At 43.1% G+C, this 22,274-nt stretch overlaps 1 protein-coding gene and 1 long non-coding RNA gene across 3 annotated transcripts; one reads left to right on the forward strand and one right to left on the reverse strand.

Moving 5' to 3' along the window:
- Positions 1-666: 666 nt before the first annotated feature.
- LOC133225871 (uncharacterized) lies at positions 667-14,822 on the reverse strand. 2 transcript variants are annotated; one of them, XR_009729302.1, is made up of 4 exons: positions 11,951-13,650; positions 4,404-4,555; positions 2,031-2,099; positions 667-1,052 (listed from the first exon to the last, which is right to left on the reverse strand). It is a non-coding gene; the product is annotated as an uncharacterized LOC133225871 (long non-coding RNA). The 2 variants fall into 2 exon arrangements; XR_009729303.1 differs by lacking the exon at positions 11,951-13,650 and adding an exon at positions 14,684-14,822 and having other exon boundaries at positions 668-1,052.
- Positions 14,611-20,705, forward strand: FAM89A (family with sequence similarity 89 member A). Its single transcript, XM_061378789.1, has 2 exons — positions 14,611-14,984; positions 18,737-20,705. The coding sequence occupies exons 1-2, from the start codon at positions 14,733-14,735 to the stop codon at positions 18,893-18,895; spliced, it is 411 nt and encodes a 136-aa protein (XP_061234773.1). The 5' UTR covers positions 14,611-14,732; the 3' UTR covers positions 18,896-20,705.
- Positions 20,706-22,274: the final 1,569 nt, after the last annotated feature.

Here is a 22,274-nt window from a genome sequence, read left to right on the forward strand (position 1 = left end):
AAGGAGGTTGTGAATGCTCCATCCCTGGCAATGTTCAAGGCCAGGTTGGCCAAGGCCTTGGGTGATATGGTTTAGGCCCATGGCAGGGGGGTTGGAACTTGATGATCTTAAGGTCCTTTCCAACCCCAACTATTCTATGATTCTATAAAGCAGATTTGGGGTTTGGAATTGATTTATCCTGACCATGAGTTGGGTACCTTGGAGAACTGTGGGATGGGACTGAAGTGGGGAGAGGCATGTGCAAGTCTGGGGAGGGGAGGGTGGCTCTTCTGTGAGAAGCTTGTTTGAAACTGCCTCGGGTTCACATGGGTGGGTGTGTGTGGAAGGAACGAGACAAGGACAAGAGGGACAACATGTTAAGCCAAGCCTCTATTTTTGTGCCACTAAAGTGAATTTAGAAGCATTTTGACTGAAGGTAATGCTGACACATGCTCCAGTTGCAGAACTGCCACTTTACTTCCAAACCGTCTGTGATCAGAGAACACTGTCACCAGCCTGCTCTGCTGCCAAACAGGGCAGCAGGAGTGTGACAGGGTGGCTGACTAACTTCCAAATGTTAACTCTAACTTTTCCTCCAGTTTTACAGAAGCAGGCTGCCAGTTTGTGATAGCAGTGCCTTGGGCAACAGGACTGTTACTGCTCTTGGGATGCTGCACACTGCTCCGGAAGTCTCATCACATAGCATTCCATGAGGAATGCACCTTCATCTGTTTCCTCAGGGGCTGTGTTTTCTCAGTCTGTATAATATTGTGTGAGAAGCTGCTGCAAAGTCCTCTGCAAAATGTCACTTGCACTTTCCTTGTCAATGCAGAGCTCGGCTGTTGTTACAGATTCTGGCTGTGTACCAGCATGTACCTGTTTATTCCCCTTACAGACAGATACGATACATTACAGTACGTTGTGTACAAGACTCTCCAGAGAGCACATATATAGTTTAACAATAACACATCACCAAATGTATTCCCTCTCAGAGACAGAAGAAGAAACAGTATTTCCCAAAGCAAACACAACCCCCATCTATCCAACCCTTCCATATTCCTGCAGACAAGAACCTGGCGAGAGAGATGAAAGCTCCTCACAGACCTTGCCTATGACATGGCACAGCAGGGGTCTTCACTGGCAATGTTGCATAGCCGTGGCAGATCAGACCTAGGCACATGGTTTGTAACCCCTCAGAAACGTCCATAAGTTACTGCCCATCAGGTTGCTCACACTGCAAACCATCGGATGGTTTTGACAGCTGTGTTCTGCTGAGACTGTAACTTCCCTGGAGACTCTCAGGCGTGATGCCTGAGTATGGGTGGGGTAATGCCATCCGTAACTCACACATACATGGGTAAACATAGAAAAGCTCCATGTAAAGGTGCAGAGAGATGTGAATGGAAAAAATAAAAGCTTTTCACTATATACATTAACAGAAGTTCGAGAAGAAATGGGGGCATCAGACACCCCCCCACCCCCTCCCACCCCCCCCGAATGCATTTCAGGATTGCTGTTCTTGTTTTTCTCTTTCCCCCCTTCTTTTGGCTTCTCCCTTCTGCCTTGTTGACCATTTCCATAACTGTTGCAAGGGTGCTATTTTTCTCAGCACTGTTTCCAGCAACTTTTTACTTCCTTTTGCCACATCTTTCTTTGTATTTCTTTTAGTCTCACTGGTTACACACCTCACCCTACTGCTGGACCAATATCCCCCAAAACTCACACTGCATATCTGCTCATTCCTCCCTATTATCTTTGCTTCAGCCACAGCCCCAGTGACCTCTGAACTCGTCTCCTTCTTCCCTGCAGAGGTCTTAACCTCAAAAGAGCCTTTTCTTCTCTCATTACCTTTTTATCATTTCACTGCAACTTTTTCAATGTCACTATCTCTCTTTTCCACCACCAACACAACCATCTCAAAGCTACCCTTATGTTTTTTCTTCGAGCCTCTCCCGAGACTCTCCTCATTGAGTTTCCCATAAGGATCCCTGCAAAGATCACAAGACCCATAGGAATCCCTGCCAAAGTGATGAAATATGCATTGGCTCTACCTGTGCTGATGCTGATAGCCCTTTGGAGCCTCCCATGTCAATCACAAACTCTGCTGTTCACATGGTACCCTTCAAAGATGATAAACTAAGCACAGACTCCTGCAGAGAAAATAAAAGCCAGAAGGGTTCCCCTGGTGCTTCACATTACACTGGAGCTTCAAAAAGGCAGGGATAAACACATTCAAACTTTGAAGGCAAGGAAGTGCAGCAAATTGTTGCAGAATGACTCATTTAAAGGATTTTCAGAAATGTGAAGGAAATACACAGCACTTGTTTAAGACACAAGAGTGATGCGGAGCAGAGTGTTATAAAACTTAGGAAACTGCATAGGGAAAAGGGGAGATCAGGAGTCAGAGCCTGGAAATTCAACGTTAAGTTACCACAACTGCTGCACACACAGGCAATCAGGACCAAGTTGATTTAGAAAGGCTTCATCCTCTCTCAGCACCTTGCTGCCTCAGGCTCTCTAACAGTCAGGGTTTGCCCCTTAGACTATGAAGTATTTGACACCCTAAACCCTCTGTAACTTTACCAGTTCTTTGGCCCATATTGCCAATACCATCCTAAACTAGGTCTAGCACAATTTAAGTTTCAGACGACACACATAAGGGAATATTCTTGCACACAGGGCTGCAGTCTTCTTGCAAATTGTAAAAGCTTAAAGTAGTTAGCAATTTCCCAGGCACTGACATCAATAAATTATATGAGGAAAGCAGGTTGGAAATTAACTGAATCTTTGGATGAAGTACAAGAAGAAAAGGAGGGCAGGCACTGCTGCTGCCTTAGAGCAAGGACAGGAGTAAAGTCTGGGATCTTCTCATGGCACTTTGGGCAGGTTGTTGGGTACAGCCATGTCTCACCCTGGGGCAAGGGCGCTGAACAGATTTGAGCTCTTTCTCCTTCCAGCAGGAGGCAGCATGAACAAGCAGCACCTTCAGCCTGTTCACGGATGTGTCCCTCCTTCACTGAGCTGGGACTTAAAACCCCATGACACCACTACTGACGTTCATGTATGCAATTGATTTCACACTAGCAAGTTCTGCAGGTGAAGCTTTTGCTCAAGACCAATGGATTCCGCTTCAACTGTCTTAAAATGTGGCTTGTTATCTCTAAAGGTGCATTAAAAAGGTCTGTCCAAAAGACCCATTAAAGGCCTATTTAAATTAGATTTTACACAGATTCATCCCAGCCCTACCAGTTGGATGCCAGCACCTGTAATAAATGCTTGGAGAGATGTAGAGCTACTCCAGCTGCTCCAGCCAATAAGTCAGATTTATTAGAGGCTCGGCTCAGATGCCTGTATACAAAAACACATAGTATGGGGAATAAACAAGAGGAATTAGAGATCTGTGCATGGCTACAGGGATATGCTATCACTGGCATCACAGAAACATGGTGGGATGGCTCCTATGACTGGAATGTTGAAATGGAAAGTTATAGGCTCTTTAGGAAAGACACGCCAGGCAGATGGGGAGGGGGAGTTGCTATTTACATCAGTGATTGGCTGGAGAGTATGGAATTCTGTCTGGGGACAGGTGGTCATCAACAGAGAGCTTGTGGGTCAGGGTCAAAGGGAGAACAGTGACGGGGATATTACTGTGGGGGTCTGCTACAGAGTGCCTGATCAGGAGGACCGCGTGGATGAATCCCTCTATAGACAGATAGGAGCAGCCTCACACTCACAGGCCCTTGTCCTCATGGGGGACTTCAATCACTCCAGTATTTGTTGGAGGGATGGTATGGTCTGGGCAGGAGGTTCCTTAACCACGGTAGTTGTGGAATACAAATACAAATGAAACAATGCATGATGATTGAGAAAAATTACTATACAAGCCATGTTTAAATGTATATAGTTGTACAGAGCTGTAAACTGGGAGGAGAGGAAGAGGCAGGAGGAACAATCAGTTCAGGCTAGGCTGCCTCTGCTATCTGAGAGGACAAAACTAAGACAGTAGGGCATTGCCAGGCTGCACTTCTCCTGCCATCTGAGAAGAGCCCAAGGGGAGTGGCACTGTGCTAGCTCAAGCTGTTTTCCTTCCCATCTGCTCAAGTTGATTTAGAGAAGTGCATTATGCAATCTAACTGCTCTTCTATGCTGAGGTTCAAATGGATGTGGAATTGAAATTAACACATCTAGGAGAAGTTTTGAGGAAAAAGAGTGATTGTACCAAACTAGGCTTTCCAGTCTGCAATGGTAAAGGTATTGCTATATGGTTATTAAAATACTCCAACAAATCAAGGAACCAATAAAAAAGACAAAGACCAGAGGAAAGATCAAGATTAATACTAAGAAGGGCTAAGTATTCTCAATTGTATTAGCAAGGAAGAGTAATAGCATGAAAACCAGTCAGGACAAGACTAAAGACACATTACCTGTACAGCTTGGGTGTGTGGCAGCAACATAGTGATGTTATCATACACCAACAATCCAGGGACCGGTCACCTGCATTCTTTCAGATTGTCTCATATCACTGCCAGTGTGGGAAGTAGCGTTTGTAAATCACATCTGAAGTGCTTGCCTTCAGCTAAAAAGTAGTTAAACATTTTACTGGCTATTTGTGAAATGTGATAAAACATTTCTATTAATATTTAGTTTAATGAAGTCCTTTCTCAAATTTCCTACATTTCCTGTGATAAAACTATCTGATGGTGTCCTCCACACACCATCATTCCTGATCCTTGTTTATGTATTATGCACCTCCCAGCTCTTTTTGGTAAATCAGTATTGCTCTAAGGACCTAGCTTCCCTACGGAGAAGGGTGAAAGCAAGTTTGTTCTTCAACTCTTTTCTAAAACACTCAACATTCAGACACCACAGACATTCAGGGCAGGGAGAAGTGGCTGGTCACAGTGACCTGTGCGACAAACCACTTCCAGCTCAACCTAGCCTTGTTTCTTCTGGAGGTGAACAAGAAACCCCAAACACCATCACTACACTGATTCAACAGTATTATATGAATCTATCTCAGGCGTTATGTCACAGGTTCACATTAGTCCCTAAAAACCCAGTTTTCCCCGAGAACAGTCTGAGTTGTAGTTCAGGAAGGTTAATGCTCACCCTGAAGGTAGTTTAGGATGAAAAGCTAAAGAGGCCATACGTCCCTAGACAATACAGTTGTATCTGGTGCTGGCTTTGAAAATCCCCCATATGCATTGATTTGGCTTTATTCTGTGCTGTGTTTATATATTACAGACAGCTCTAAGAGTCACTGCTGCTGCTGCTGGGATGGATTTGACAACCAAGCTGCTGCCTACACTAAAAAAAAACTATGTAAGCTCATTTTTGAGGCTGAGTATCACTTCCTCAATGAGCAGGACATGCACAGGCCTTCAATATGGAGCTTATTTCAGTCCTAGAACCCAACCCAGTTCTCTCTGCAGCTGAAGTCAGTGGATAGTCACTGACGTCCATGAGATCTGGACCAAGCTTAGGAATGCCAGAGGTCTCCAGAACATATAAGGAAGCATCTTCCTATGAAAATGCAGGAAACTATCTTAAATTGCATGCTTCTTGCAGTTCTAACTAGCTAGGGCTTTGCTGATATTTCATTAAATGAACAAGAATTCAAAGCAATTAATTTTTGGAATCAAGTCTAGAGCAGAGACAGCAAAGTATTTAAGTTCCAAAATGATTTAAAAAATCATGGTATTTATAAGTTATTACTTTTTTATCTTCTGATCTGTGACTGCTCACCACAGTGATATAAAATTATCATCTTACCTCTGTCTCTCTCTGCCTCAAAGCAGTATCAGAGCAAAGAATGACTCAACAAGACTAAAACTGTTAGATATAAATGGCCTCATCAAAAGAGCGAGTGCCACAGGGCACAAGTAACTTGTTTTCAGAGTACTGACAGAATTATGTCGATTCTATTCTAAAAATGCTCATAATCATTGAAACATAAAAGAACTGGTTCTTGTTATTTTCTCCTTACAGTTGAAAATTTATAAGAATTGTAAGGTACCTACAAGTTATTTCAGGCCACTGATACTTAAAAAAGTTTTGAAAACTCATAATTAATTAAAAAGCAACTGCACTCAGAAAAAAAGACCATATGAAAATGGTAAGGTGAATGCAAAGCATGCATACAAAGAAGAAGAAGGAAGGATGCCTGAGGAAGAAGTTCTTTACTGTAAGGGTGGTGAGGCACTGGAATGGGTTGCTCAAGGAAGTTGTGAATGCTCCATCAACAAGTCCAGAGGAGGGCCACGAGGATGATCAGGGGACTGGAGCACCTCCCCTATGAAGATAGGCTGAGAAAGTTGGGGCTGTTCAGCCTGGAGAAGAGAAGGCTGCGTGGAGACCTCATAGCAGCCTTCCAGTATCTGAAGGGGGCCTATAGGGATGCTGGGGAGGGACTCTTCATTAGGGACTGTAGTGATAGGACAAGGGGTAATGGGTTAAAACTTAAACAGGGGAAGTTTAGACTGGATATAAGGAGGAAATTCTTTCCTGTTAGGGTGGTGAGGCACTGGAATGGGTTGCCCAGGGAGCTGTGAATGCTCCATCCCTGGCAGTGTTCAAAGCCAGGTTGGACGAGGCCTTGGGTGAGATGGTTTAGAGCGAGGTGTCCCTGCCCATGGCATGGGGGTTGGAACTTGATGATCTTAAGGTCCTTTCCAACCCTAACTATTCTGTGATTCTATGATTCTATGACATGGTTTAGTGTGAGGTGTCCCTGCCCATGGCAGGGGGGTTGGAACTAGATGATCTTAAGGTTCTTTCCAACCCTAACTATTCTATGATTCTATACCTTGCACTCCAAATCTTATTTCTTACACTGTAGGGGTTTGTGGCCTTATATAAATTATATTAGGTTTACTCTGTCACAGCTTCTAAAACAAGAAGCTGTGAGAGTAAGTAGAGTGGGAAGAAACAAGTTCCTTTTGCCTGTCAGACCTGTAAACTCAAGAGCTGCAACAGATTTCCACCACTTTTGTTTCCCTAGCACTCTTTAGGGAAGCAGGGGGAAATCCAGTTATTGATGGGCCTTAAAACTGACTTTTAGGATGCATTTACCACTCTTGCCTACATTTATACCAGTGCAAAGCTGGTAGTTACTGATTCACAAAGCATAGAGGAATAAACAGGATTCTATGAAACAATAAGCTTGTACAAAGTCATGTTATCAAAAGTTCATTTCCATGGCATGTGTTGGACTTACTAGCAACTGTATTTCTAATGGCCCCGATTCAGGCAGTCTTTGTGGGCTTCCATCTCCCTTGGCCAATTCAACAAAGACAGACAAAGCATCCTTTAGTTTGCCTTTGCCCAGGCAGAAGGACTCATGTTTTTCCAGACTTGCAAAAAGTACTTTAGAAATCCCTGCTCTTTCCTTCTAACTCATTTGCGTTCCAGTTCGTTCTTGTCAGTGACTGATTATGGCTGAAGCGATCGGTTCAACCTGACCTCATTTCCAGCTGTTTAGTTTTCACAGCTTCCTCTCTTTGTGGATATTTGTTGTCTCATTTCCCCCTGCAGAGGTTTTAGTCTTTTGTTTGGTTTTACTTTAGTTTTTGTTTCTTTTTGCAACCTTAACAGATACTGCAGGTTGCTTTTTGGTTTAGGCTTGCTCTGTATCATGCTTCAAAAAGCACCAAGTTGTTAAATGGCAAAGAAATGACTTGATTATAGGATGGTTTGATCCTTCCCCATGTTCAAGTTGTCTCCAACCATACGACAGGTGACAGGTATGCACAGGAATCATTGCACTCTAGCATAATGCCCACCTGGCAGTGATGGCTGTTGGAATACACAGCTCTTCCCCAACAGCTCTGCCAAGGGACAACAGCTGGGAAAAGTTAAGAGGGGCTTCAGGGAGGGAAGATGAACTGAGCCCTTGGATTCCCCAGTGCTCTGCATGTGTACCTCTCAGTGTACACATCTGTCTGGGACAACAATGTCTGGCTACAATAAACTGAGAAGCGTGATTGTGCTGTGAAGCACACAAGAGCTCAGCATCCTCCCTCTTGGCAGGCACAGTTTGCATAGTCCTAAGAGAAGCAACCACACAGTGTGTGGGACCCAAGAGGGGCATTTCTAATAGAAAAAGAGGGAAAAGAGATGGATTGTCTTTTGAGCTGTTTTACATGTGAACTCCTTAGAGTTTTTCTGACAGGTTCACATCAGGTAAAAATCTGATATCTGAGGTACTTAAATCAAGAAGTTATTTTCAAATTTCAATAAAAGTTTGCTGCATGTAATATATTTTATTTTTAAATATTGACAGTATTTTAAAGTTATTCTTTGCCTATAGCCATTATAAAAGTTGATTGCCCATACTAAAAAGGCTCAGTCTTATTGCTGTTTGGGTGCCATGTACCAAAATGCTGCAAGAAGCGATGATCATAGTTCAGCTAGTAGAACATCTGCTTCTGAGTCAGTAATTACCGATTGCCCATGCATTGAATTTAAGGGTCACTGGGCTGCTGAATGTGCTGTTCTTTTATGAAATACGAAACAAAAATTCTAATCATTTATTGGCTATTAAATAACTGATGACAGCTTTCATCAGAGACTCACAATAGCTTTGCTCCTCTAACTATGCCAGGTAATTACATTCTCTCTACCTAAATGAACTTTCAATTACAGAGAGTACTTTTCTCCTCTAAACTGTTTAAAAATAATAATGTTATGCACTGCTAAATTATTGACCTTGTCCCACCTCAGAGGAGGCTCAATTTCAGCACAAGACAAAAAGATCCAGGTACATACAAGGACGTTCTATACAAGCTTTGTTCCAGCCTTGATTCAGCTTCTGAATGCTATGCTCCTGGGATTTCTGAAGCCTCATCCACCCTGTGCAACCCCAGCTGCTGGAAGGAAGAGGTCCTACTGAAACGTACTCATTGCTCTCCCCTTCTGAGAGCAGGCATAGGAGCACAGGCTGTTTGCACCACCATGTAGTATTCCTGCTGTAGGGGACAATGGCATTTGGCCCAGTTGAACTGAAGGATATGAACTGGGGTTATTTTTATGGCCTCAGTTTTGCATTTTATTATTCAGCGATTTGGTTCAGGCACAAATCTGTCTACTTGCATTGTAGAAGTTCTCAAGAACTCAGGCACGCCTGAATGTAAAATTATGTCCCCTTCCCCAGCAAGTATTATAGCCATTCACAGCTGAAGAGAAGGGTTTATCCGCTGAGGAGTGTAATCTGCATCTACCTTATGGAAACATGTTATCCAACAGATTTACCCATTCAGCCTGGAAAAAAACAATCTCATCTATACATTTACTAAGGGATAACACACAAGAAAGAAGTAAGAAACCTGATCTCTTTATTACCATTAGTTGAACATAGTAGTATACACAAACTCCCATGTTTGCTTACAGCTGACCATTTTTCAGAGAAATAATTATTTCTTTTAAAACAATGACTACTACTCCTCACTCAATAAAGCTTCAAGGCAGATATCAAATAGCTAGAAAATCTGCAATATTCTGCACCCTGCAAGCACAAATCCTTCTTGCACACCCGCAGCCATCCCTGCTCAGTAGTGCTTGCTTTCTGCCGTGCAGTTTTGCCTAGGGATTTAGAACGCCTGTCACTGTTACCTCAAACGACCTCGGCCCAGCTTAGACAGCATCCTCCAGATTTGACCCTGATGCAGCTCTCACAAAAGGAAAGGACCTGGTCAGTGTCACTAGGATAATGAGACAAATACCTTTAAAGCCTGGAGCTCTGATCCCCTGGCTATCTGCTTTCAGTAATCAGATTCTGGAAAGCTGTTACTGTAAGTCTAGTCGGTACTGGTAAGGAGTAAGCAGCACAGTGTTGTGAGGCCAACAAACTTAACTAACGGCAGAGCAGCAGTAATAAATGTCCCCTCAAGCCATCTTTTTGAAGAGGCAAATGCTTATCAGAACTATATTGAACCCATAGGAAAGGGGAGAAGATATCAAAAGGCACTTTGAAGTCCTTTTCTTTTGTACTTTTGACACAGTAAAAGGAGAAGAAAGAGAAGATGTTCACAGTCAGTAAGAGCTGTGGGTATGAAGCTAGTTTATTACATAATTATCTCCTAAAACTCTGCTCTGTTCTTTCATGTCTATGAATTTTCACATAATACTGAAATTACTCATTCCTAGAACCTACCATTTTTTCTCATTTCATTTTGGGAGACTTGTTTTTACCAGTTGATATGAAACACTAAAATGTTTCTTAATTGCCACAGAAATCCTGAAAACAAGGACACATTGCAGGAATACGAATCTGGTGTGGTCTCATCAACAACTCTTTATGTTCTGCTAGAGTTCACATAATGGGGACAGGAGAGGTAGGGGAAAAAGACTAATTTAATAACATGAGAGGACAAAGTGAAGAGATTTTAAAACCAGTGTGGCAGAGCACTGAGTGATGTACTGTGGAGAAGATTCTGTTTGACCCAGGGCTAAACAGAGATGTGAACAAGCCAGACTCTGGCATCATCAGGGAAATAAATGGTTGGCTACCTTAACTGTAAGTCCCACCAATTTATTATCAGATCAAGCCCTGATTTCTCCTGAGCACTATCCTTCCTGTAATCCTGAACCAGAATTTCTTCTGTGAAAGTACAGACTTGATTCTTTTTTTCCCCTTCACAACACAGATGAGCAGCACTTGGTAACTGATTGCAATGTAAAATAAAACCCAACAAAAACAGAGAGAGATTGGAATTAGATCCTTCATCACTGCAGAAATGCTACACATAAATTAGCTCAAAAATCCACAGCATACTCATTGTGAAAAGGAGAGAAGGAACAGAGCTCTGCTTTGAGTAGCTGCCACTTGCAAACAAGGGGGAAAAAATATCCTACATGCACATTATTGCTGGCTGAAAGATGCCTTCAGTGGTGAAACAGATTCTGACACACTTACAGATCTCTACAGACCACTACTTCCATGTAACCACTACTTCCTGCTTCCTTCTGAATCTACTGCCCTTGCTCTGTTCAGTCCCTTCCCTATCTAGAACCTCAGATTTCCCTATTTCTGTATTTCTAGCAGTCAGTTCTAGAACCCACAGACAAAGGCTGAGGTGACCTTCTTGGCTATCTATGTGGTAGCAGACCTATAAAAAAGGTAACAACCCACTATTACTCCTGTTCACTCAGGTAGCTTAAACAGGAAGATCTCTGGTCTAAATCTAAGGATACAGTAGAGACGTAGCTGGAAGCCACTGTGATATGATACTGTGTTTATTAGAATTTATATGGGTTTTCACCTTTTAGGCATAGACATGGAAATATATCTAGGGAAAAAAAAAAAAGTTCCAAAATTAGGACCTCACCATTTTTACTTAAAATCACTTCTCTGATGAAAAATAATGCCTACGAATTGAATTACATTTAGCCAAAAATCTAATTTCTTTTTGGATATGCCACTATGTGGCGTTGTATATCAATTGCCAGTTATACACAGCATCTTCTAAATTCTCCTTAGCCAAAGGACCAAATTTCACATCATTCCCAGAGCACCACAGAACAGTGTAAGAAACAGTGTATGTTCAGGCATTCTGACTACAGGATTAAATGTAAGGGTGAAGCATGTGTCACTGATTATTTATTTGTCTTGCATACACCCAGTTTGTGATGCATGGATCCTGACATGTCCTTGACAAACAATCCTGACTGCAGGTGAACCCAATCAGAAACACCTTGCAAACACAAAACTGACTTAAAAAGGCAGATGGTACTGATGCATGAGCTCTGGTGCATCTTGTTTGGCAGGCAAATTTTACAATACCCCTGCTGCACAGCAGACAAAATGTGACATTAGCCACATCACCACAAAAACCTGGTCTTACTTTAAATTTCTAATGAAAGTGGCTTGAAGCAGAGGTGTGCGTCTTTCTGTCGGTTCTGTTGGGTGGAAAATCATCCCTAGGAATCACAAACCAGGCACTTAAAATTACTAGGCTTTTTCACCATGATCTACATTTAGCTCCCCATGTCCTGGTTCCAGTGTGGATAACAGTACCACCTTCAGGCTTGTCATAAAGAAGGATTCATTAACAGTTGTAGATATGTCAGTTGTTAGATGGGAAAGCATCACAGAAAAGGCTGTAGGATACAGCCTTAATATATCAATTCAAAATACGCTATAATGCATATAGGTCACCACATTTGGAAAGAGGAACACTAGTAAAAGACGTACAAATGATAAAGAGGCATTGTGCATCCCCCTAATGAATGAGGAAAGGAAAAGCCATTGTGCATGAAGATGTAAATTAGACATATATCATAATATATCCTTCGTGTAAGGAAATGGTATGACACCTCTCTTCCAGCACTTCCTAATGCTATATGACATAAACTACATGCATTTCTATTGTGGGTTTTTTAACTGACACCCTTAACAAAGGACACTTTAGACAAGTAACATGTTTCTGTAGTTCAATTCTGGGAACCAACAAAGACCAAGACGTTTACGCAGCTAATGAAAGCTTATTCTGTAACCAAGACTCCAGCTTCCATTATCGCCATGCTATAACTAGGTCAGACTAAATAAAGCAGTAGATTTAGATTTTAAAGGACGGTTATGAATATAAGATGAATGAAGGCTAGATGAGGTTGCCAGCTGAAAGAAGGATCACCGACAGCCCAAAAAGTCTTTTGTTTTATATTTCAGATGATAAAGTTGGGCAGTAAGCCAGCATAAAGATTTTGCAACAGTAAAGATATGGCAACAAGGTGCCTAGAAGACCCGAGTGTGAAGAAAACGCATTTAGAATCTAATGAGATCAGGCAAGCTGAAAGAAATAATTAAGATAAGCTGGTCTAGATAAAATAGGAATATTCACAAGCTTTTCCAAATAGCTGTCATCTCGGAAAAAAAGGTGGTGGGTTGGAAGAACAAATAAATGTATATGCTAGTAAGCAGGAAGATAATAGTGCCATAGACCCTTAGGAAACGGGATCAATATTTTTGCTGTCAAGAACCTTTGGCCTGGAAAAGTACTTTTAATCTACAACAGGGATGGTTTTAAATGCCTTTAGGTTCATAAAAGCTCTCAGCACTGTTTTACTTTCCACAATTGACTGGGGCAGAAGTGGCATCATGACAAACAGGGGGAAAAATATCTTCTTGATGCCAGTGTACAAAGCACTGAAAAGCACATCAGGCTTTCTGAAAAATCAATCCCTAAAATAGCATGTAAACATGAGTAAGATTGGCAGAATCTTCCTCCACTGTTTTAAACTCCATGGTTTAAAAACAATTGTCACAGAGTCTGATGACATTTAAACCATGGAAAAACCATGCCAGTCTGGGAACAAACCTGAAACCAGGTAGAGGCTTAACTCAAAATCATTGTATCTGGTTATTTCTTGAAGAGAAAACCCCACAAACAAGGCATGGATTTGGCAACATGACTGCACCTTTAAACAACCTGGCTTTGCAATGACAGCGTGTTCCCAGAACTCCAGTTTTATACCCTGCTTCGATTTGGATTTTGAATGATTCAGAATTACCGTAATTTATTCAAGAGACTCCAGAGATACAAACATGTCAAGCAAAACCGGGCAAAACCCTAAAGGCATATATATATGCACTCACAATTGACAGACCAGGGTTGTGCTCCTGTGATGCCAGAGCTAAGGCCACACTGGCAGCTTCAGGGACTCCCACGGCACATTCCCCCTGCCCCAAACCACCCCATGGCACCCTTCCTATTGCCCACTCACATCAGCATGTGGGTATGCATACAAGGGCATGTAGCAACAAGGACAAGGGGGAATGGCTTTATACCAAATGAGGGTAGATTTAGACAAGATATAAGGAACAAATCCTTTACTACAAGCATGATGAGGTGCTGGAGCAAGTTTCCCAGAGAAGCTGTGGCTGCCCCATCCCTGGCAGTGCTCAACACCAGGTTGGACAGGGCTTGGAGCAATCTGGTCTAGTGGAAGGCATCCCTGCCCATGGCAGGGGGTTGGAACTGGATGAGCTTTAAGGTGCTTTCCAACCCAAACCATTCTGTGTTTCTACAATTTCTGTAAGCCAGAGCAACAAACTGCCCTATGAATAAACCTAGAACAAAAAGAAAGCTGTCTCTCATACTGAAACAGCTGATTCACAGAGCAGATACACCAAAGTTTGTTTAGTTGCAAAGCCTGAAGATAGAGACTTTTGATACAAAACCTGGCTGTAATGATGCAAAGGGAAACACCGTGACAGGAAACAGAGAACAGTTGGTGTTACCAGGTGACTGAAATAACACCATCACCAAGGAAGAACCGGCTACCCTCTGCATTTAAGCAGCTTTCATGCTTGCTTTCACTGCATTTCACAGTCCCCTTCATTCTGGCACCTCTAAAGGCTATGCCTCGTCCCTGAAGCAGCCTTCCCCATCCCCAGGGCACACGGCTGCCTCGGGGTGCTTCTGCGGGGCTGCAGCTGGAGGCAGGCCGGCGGGGAGCCGAGCAGCCGAGCCTTGCCCGAAGGGAAAGGGCCACCGTGCTGCACCTCGCTTCGCGCAGACAAAGCAGCCGTAGTGCGGCGACAGGGCCCGCCCCCAGCGCGTCCAGCACCCCGGCACCTGCGGCCCGGCCCCGCCGCCACGGCCCCCCATCTCCACCAGCCTCGCTGCTGGCTCCTCCGCCCCGCCCGCCGGGCCTCTCCCCCCCGCCTCGGCCCCGGCCCGTAGGCGGGGCGGGCTGCGGACGGCACCTCCCGCAGCGGGGCCGAGGCGGCTCTTTCCGTCGGTCGCCGCCGCAGCATGAGCGGGCCGGGGCTGCTGGGGCCCGGTGGCGGCGCGGGGTTGCCGCCGCTGCCCAAGAGCCTGAGCGGGCTGCTGAACTCCTCCTCCTCCGGCGGCGGTGGCCAGGGCGGGCGCTGGCGGGACCTGGAGCGGCTCTACGCGCAGAAGTCCCGCATCCAGGACGAGCTGAGCGGCGGTGGCCGGGGCTCCCCGCGCCCGCCCAAGCCTCCCAACCTGGACGCGGCGCTGGCCCTGCTCCGCAAGGAGATGGTGAGAAGGGTAGGGTGGGCTGGGCCGGGCCGGGCCTCCGCCGCGGCGGCGGACGTGGCGGGAGGCGGCGGGGGGCGCTGCCGCCGCCCAACGGCCTCCCGGGGCCGGAAGGGCACCCGGTCCCGGTGGCGGAGCGGGCGGCCCCGCGTTAACGCGGCCCGGGTGCTGCCGTTGTGAGGCCCCTGACATGCACCGATAACGGCGTCGGGGGGGTCAGCCCATCCTGGGTCTGTAATGGTGGGGCACCTCCGCCTGCGGGATGAGCGGCCAGTGGCATCCCTCTGAAACTGACACCCATCTGACAAGGCTGTCGGTGAAACAAATAAGTGGCAGCACTGATTCATTCCGTTCAAGCGAAGTGCAATTAAGCATAGTTTTCTGCAGGACTGTGTTTTGGTTCTGCGGTGCGGCTTTGCTGGTGAAATCCCTCTGGGCCACCCGGCGCACCTTTTGGTTAAACACTAATTTGGGTGTTGGTGCTTTGCTGGTGTCAGCTGCAGTTGTAATGAGTAATAAGAAGCTAAGCATTGTGCAGTCGGTATTCTGAAACGTAAGATGTGATCTGGCTGGAAGTCTGCCTGGTTTAAGGCTGGTTTTCTCGTGGTAAAAAGGTGTTTGAGCAGAAGAAACTCCGCTGGAAGACTCTTCTGTGGGTTTGGAGGGACAGTGCAATGTGCTGAAATCTTAGTCTGCACCAGTGTTTCAACAAGTAGCTCAAATACAGTTTGAGATAGTATTAAAACTGTGTATTAGAACTGCCAGTTTGCATTGAAGCACAAGTGGCTATCGACCGCTGGGGCTTTTTTAAACAGTGCTCAAAGGGGAAACAAGGATATGATCCTAGCTGTCTTAATCCTTTCCAAAAAAGCAGAGATATCTCATTATAAAAGTATAATCTATTTTTCCTAATGGAAAGATCAAATGAGATGCTTGTTAAGACGTTTGATAGAGTTCTCCTTTAATACTTCTTTATCCTTGGTGATAATTTGCTAAAACTCTTCTGAAGAAAAGAATAACCCCTGAACACATCAAAGACTTTCAAGCAGCAGTCTCCTTGATTCCAGGTGTACTTTTTTGTGGCCTGTACAAATTAGAGAGACTCTTGTATACTAATAGGCTGCCTTTCATCAAGTAGATAATAGCAGTTTATTATTTATATTGAATGCACTTTATTGCAGGAGTCAGAGATAGCATTTCTATTGAGCTTGCTTTAGATTTCAGTAAGAGAATGAGGAAGAAATGCATAGCAGCATCTTTCCCTGCATGATCAAGCAAGGTACTATGTATGTAAGTTTTTAAAGATGAGAAGGTGGTGGATTTAGGTGCTTTGGAGGGGGAGGGAAGAAAGGAGAGGTCATTTCAGACCTGTGGTCCTGAGGAAGAGTCGATTGCATGGGGCTGTGCATTACAGGTTGTCTTTTAGATGCTGCAGTATAACTTGACTCAAATGCAGATTGGCTGGGATTAAAAACTTCATGATTGTGCTAGCAGGCTTGGATGTTTCTTCAGGGTTTTGCTACCTTCGGGATCATACTTGGAAGTTGTTAAGAGCTAGAGGCTTCATTTTTTCTCAATAGACTTTTCTTGTTTGACACTGGTGGCAGCTACAGAAAAACAATACATTAAATGTAACTATTTGGGAACTATTAAGGCCTGCTAAGTAATTCTGCTGAGCAATTTCTGTCTTGGAGGTTGTGCTTGGCATAAAACTGCTCTTCACAGAAAACACTGAAGTGCTTTGTGGAGCTGAAACGTGAGAGCTGCTGGTAAAAATGCTCCCTCTCCCTCAGGAGACAAAGAACCAGTCATCTGTCTCCAGGTTGAGTTTTCTGGCTCAACTCACTCCTAACTGCTCTTTGAACAGTTCTTCACCACTGTCTTGTCCCTTAGACATTAGCTCTGATGCAAGTCTGCCTGGTGGGTCTCATGTTCACATGTCATAGCATTAAGTTCAGCTTCACAGCATCCTTTCTTACCTGAGGCAAGCAGTTTGTTTAGGTGGGGTAAGCCAAACTTCATCAGCTGACACCTTCAAAGGTTGATGTTAAGACTTAATCCTTGTGCAGATAAATAGTCATTAGCTCAACGAGTCTGAAGAAATTACTTCAGCACAGCCGGATGGAGGGGACAGGACATGGTACAAATACTTCCCTTTTATTTTTCCTCCTGCTGTCTTGGTTGGTTCATTGGCTTTTGTTTTACATTTTTTTTGCAGAAAGCGCAAGTGCTTGTTTCCTCTTACAGAATAGAGAGCACAGAAGAGCAGCACATGCTTCCTGCTTCATGCTTAAGTGACAAGGGGAGAGAAAGTTGTGTTTGTGACAGAGGAAAATGGAAATGGGTGAGAAAGGTAGCATAGATCTGAAAGGCTTATCAGTAACCTCCTGGCAGCTAGTGCAGCATTCCACAGCTTGCTCCATGTCTTGTCCTGAAGTCCTCAGGTTTGGTTTGCATGTGACATCACTGAGTAATTTGTGTTGGTGTTGAAAGACAATGTATCCTATTTTTCTGAGTTGGAAGGGCGTTGTGGTGTATGGTACTTCTTGTTTTCTCTCCATCTTGCATCTTCACAAAAAGGAGCTGGTATGATAGCTCAGTAACACCAAAGGAAGGTCTTCGTGCTGGCTTCTTGTGGTTTTCCTGTGTGCCGAGTATATCTGTCCTTAGAAATCAGACACGTAAGGACAAATTTTTGGGGTAAGAATCCTCTATACCCTAGTGTTCAGGCTGCAGTAAAAGCTACTAACGTTATTTGATGAAACTGCATCTCACTAGTAACAGCCTGTTGGCTTAACACTGATTTGAAAATTGAGGCAGAAATGGCTGTTTCTTGAAATGTTGAATTGGGTAGTGGTTTTACTGCAAGACAAAACCTAGATTGAATTTGATCTGACTTGGAAGGGTAACAATATCAAATGGACAATTCCCTCTTTATTGCTAGAGAGGGAATGACTAGCCTTATTTTGCTTTGCGGTGAGACATTCTGGTTTTCTACCTGACATGAAGACACAGGCTACAAGGTAACCTTTTCCAAATGTTGCCCCAAATCTTTAATTAGCTCTGGATGTAATATTTTAGAAGTTTGGGGACCAAATTAACAGCTGCTTCATTGTAAATCAAACCTATGCTTGGGTAGTGCATGAAAATATTTGCAGGCTACAGTGCAGGCTCTCATCTTACTTCTACTTTACTTTTGCTGCCTTCAAGTAGCATGCTGTATTGTGCTAGACATACCTAGCAGTGAGAGATGTCTATGTATGTCAATGCAGAAAAGAAAATTCTAGTAAAAGATACGTAGCTGGGAAGTGGAAAACCAGTCAGAGCTCCATTTGCAGCTTTTAATACAGGCTGTTTTAAACAAAACTAGAGAGCCTATGATACTGTGTGAGAAAGACATGTGAAAGTCCCACAGTGTTACTAGAAATTTACGTCCTCTCATAATGAGGAATATAATTGATGAATTTATCTCTAATGCTTCAGATAGGAATGAACTGCTGGGTGATGTAATACAGCAAAATTCGGAAGAACACTTTGATCATGTTTTGCTGTGTCACATTGTGTTCCTTGTTCTGTTGCCCAGTTTATCCCATGGGGAGTCTGTCACCTTAGGAAATGAATTCTACTTCCATATTTCGTAACTGTTCAAGGTGGAAAGAACCTTGATCCTTTTGTTAACAGTGAGAGATACAGAGCATTGTATTGCCAGTAAGCTCACAATTGTAATGCTCTTGTTTGAATTCTTCCCTGCATAGGTTGGCCTTCGGCAGCTAGATATGTCATTGCTGTGTCAGCTGTACTCCCTGTATGAATCCATTCAAGAATACAAAGGTGCCTGCCAAGCTGACTCTAACGCAGACTGCACGTATGCTATGGAAAATGGTTTTTTTGATGAAGAAGAGGAATACTTCTAGAAGCAGGAAGATTCACCTACAGGCTGACCAATATTCTTTGGTCCTCTCCCTGTAACGCACCTCAGCAAGAATGACGGAGCCTGTATGGATCCCTCTTCCTGAGGAGGAGCACCCAGCTACCCCAAGTTGTGTTAAATTTGCTTATTTTAACAGGCTGTCAGTACAAGTTACTCATGCAAATACCACTTGAGGAAAGTGCTGTACTCTTAACTTTTGAAGAGTCCTCAGACATGCTTGACAAGAGTTTTCAATTTAATTTGCAAGGTGGGTGTTTCCAACTTCAGACCTTGGTATCTTATAACTGGAATTTTAATCGCAGAAGGCAGCAGTGACTTCGTGAGTTGTAATAACTTTGTAAGGTGGGGGGAAGCCTCTGCTGTGGTGTAAAATAGGTGATTTTTGTTTTGGTCAGCAGTATTAATAAATGCTTTTTGAACAGGCATCTGGATGCACGCACATCCTCAGCTCTACTAAGCTAGTTCTGCTCTTAACAGCTGTATCCAGTTTTATACTGGGTGGATTGTTTACACAGTTTAAGTTTCTTTTCCTTAAGCTAATTTTTACTTTTCCTTATTTCTAGCTTACAAGCTGTACCTGTTATCAGCAGGGTTCTTTTCTGTTGATCTAGTTCATGTTCTTGGTACTGCCACTTGGCATTAACTTTTATACTGTTGTCTGGATTTCTCACATCAACATAGCTCTTTGACCTGCTAAACTCTGTTCTGAAATGGTTTGCTTAGCTTTTACTGAACTGCATAGTAAAAGCACAGATTCAAACATGGTCTGTCTGCCACTGTGTGGCTTGGGATAACATTGAACTCTTGTGCAAGTGTTCTCGATCATATGAAGAATAAGGAAACCTCTCATATGACACAATGGGACAAATTGCAATATTTTATACTGGGTGAACTTTGTTTCTGTAAGGTAGACTACAGCTCTTTATAAAAAAGCAAGATAAGTATTTTGAGCACATACTTTGCATATGTTAGAACTTTTTATACTGACTTGTTCTTTGAAGTATAACTTATTTTTGTTTTCAGAAGTTGCTAAAGCACTCGGTTAAGTTTTTATTATTTCATAGTGTGTAGATATAATGCTTAATCAGCTTAGAAAATGAGAATTGCCAGCTCTTCGAGTCTTCACCCTTCTCTTTTTTTTGAAGTAAAATCTGCTCCCAATGCAATTTTCATTCCTTAGCTTTAATTCTAAAGATTGCTGTAAAGCACAGTGCCTGAATCTTGACACAAGCTAATAATTAAGGGCTTAAATCTCAAAGGGTTTTTGCATGGTTCATGTCTGGCATGCATACAGTTTACAGAAAGAACTGGAGATCACATTCTGGGGTAGCGCCTCCCTTAGTTCTTAGCAAAGGCTAGGATGTTGCAGTGATAAAAGCCAAGAGACTTCTTAGGGTGGAGTTTTTGTGCATTCCCTCTAAACCCGTCTTCTTTTAGTGTATTTTAAGGGCCGCAAGAGACTGTGCTATAATTGTGTATAAGTTCTTCATCTAGTCTGTGGCAATGGTTGGAATTTTCTTTAATGTTAACTCTGGTCTAATTAGTTCACTCACCCGAAATTAGAATAAGGCAAACACAGATAATCCAAATGGCTACATCTAAACTTAAAAAGTTGTGTGTGCTTGTGTGTATATACACACATGCATGCATACAACTTTGACTTAAGAATGTATCAGCTTTGGCTATAATTTGCTGTGCTTTTTGTATTCAGATGAGGCTTTCTGTAGTCTGTTGAAGTACTGATATTTTCTTGCTCTTCCCCCCAAAATAAAAAAGCATGATGTTTAGCATAACTTTATGTGGTGTGTATTTTAATTTACCATTTCAGGGAAACCAAACCCCCCCCTCCCCTTCCCAACTTTTCCCTCAAAAACCAAGGACTAGTGTCACCCCTGGATTGAAGCAAGCATTTTAAATTACAGTGGAAACTGTTCTGCCTGCCTGTATTTGGAACGGTAATTTCATCCTTCTCTGTCTTAATTGGATTTTACTTGGTTTTTTAATTCAACAGAGAAATCCTGTCTCTAGTAGAATTAAAGATACTGTTTTACAAATCCTTACACAGTGCCATTCATTAAAGTCCCACCGGTGAGAAGGGATTTGAGCAAGATTCACAGTACCTCTCTTATATAAATGAAGCTTAAGAATATAAATAATTTTGCCTTCTAATTTTAATGCAGCATACTTGTGAGTTGGGGAACATGGAATGTTTGGCTGGTATTTGCTGTACCAAGAGAAGCATAACAGGCATCACTCCACAACATTATCAGCACTGGAAAAAAGAATGGATTATTAGGAATTCCTAAGTTTTTAGCACCTTGTCCCATTTAATAACATCTTCTTGCATGGGAGAGAAGTTAGTCTCTATTCCTAAGGCAAATTCAAACACTGTGAAGGTTGGCAAGCTAGACGAAGGTTTTAAAACCAGTAAATTTGTTATTAGGTCAATAAGCAATTGTTCCAGAGGCAGATTTCTGTGCCTGGTGCTTCAGTTGTGAGCTCTATCTGTTTACCACATTATAATTGCATAAAGTAGGGAAATTGCTTTGAAAGAGAGGTGCTTGGTGAGAAAGTATGACTTAAATACTGAGTAATTGTTACATGCAGCTTCAAGTCAAAGTTTGGTTGAGTGCATGACAGAACAAGCTGTATTACTACAAAAGCTTGCTACCCTGGGTGCAGACCACATACCAGCATAGCTTTCCCATTTTTACTCCATAACCCCAATTTGAATTATGCATAACCATTTAAGGATACCTTTTAAGGGTATAACAAAAGAAACTCTTGCAAACTTCCCTGCCCAGTGAATACTGAACAGTTCTTTCAGTCCCACAGCCAGATTAGTACTGAGTGGGTGCAGGAAAAACTGGGCTTACAAGGAGACAAGGAGTCAGGCTCTTGCTGCTCAGGGACAGAAAACTGAGTATACAAGTTGAGAAAGCAGTCTTCCATGGATAACTCTTCACTGGCCTTTCTCCAAAGGGCCTACAAATGTGGTAAAGCAGTTAGAAATAAAGAATTATTGGGTCTGTGCTAGCTATATTTGAATATTTTTTTTTAGCAACATTCCACCCTTATTTTATTGCTATGACAACTGTAGAGTCATACAACCACAATTACGTTACAGTCTAGTCCCTTGGAAATGGTCTGTAGTCTACAAAAAGAGCAGAGTCTGGAAGAAGTGCTCTACTCTGGAGAAGGTAGGTGTCATAAAAAATGGGTGGCTGATGGCCTGGCAGCTATAAGGGATGAACATTTAGGTTCAACTTTAGCTCCTGGTGAGTTCACTGTCAGCCCTACTGATTGCAATGGGGATGGACTTCGAAGCAGGGATTTTCTTCCTGAAATTGGAACTGATGCTT

This window comes from Neopsephotus bourkii, unplaced genomic scaffold (assembly GCF_033783945.1).
Source record: "Neopsephotus bourkii isolate Nb327-2 ecotype Australia unplaced genomic scaffold, CSIRO-AGI_Nbou_v1 NB_1767, whole genome shotgun sequence".
NCBI lineage: Eukaryota > Metazoa > Chordata > Aves > Psittaciformes > Psittacidae > Neopsephotus > Neopsephotus bourkii.

Bases quoted from the DNA above. Each gene is read 5' to 3' on its own strand.
- FAM89A (XM_061378789.1), top strand. From the start codon at position 14,733: ATGAGCGGGCCGGGGCTGCTGGGGCCCGGTGGCGGCGCGGGGTTGCCG. The intron at 14,985-18,736 runs GTGAGAAGGGTA...TTCCCTGCATAG, and splicing joins CCCTGCTCCGCAAGGAGATG to GTTGGCCTTCGGCAGCTAGA.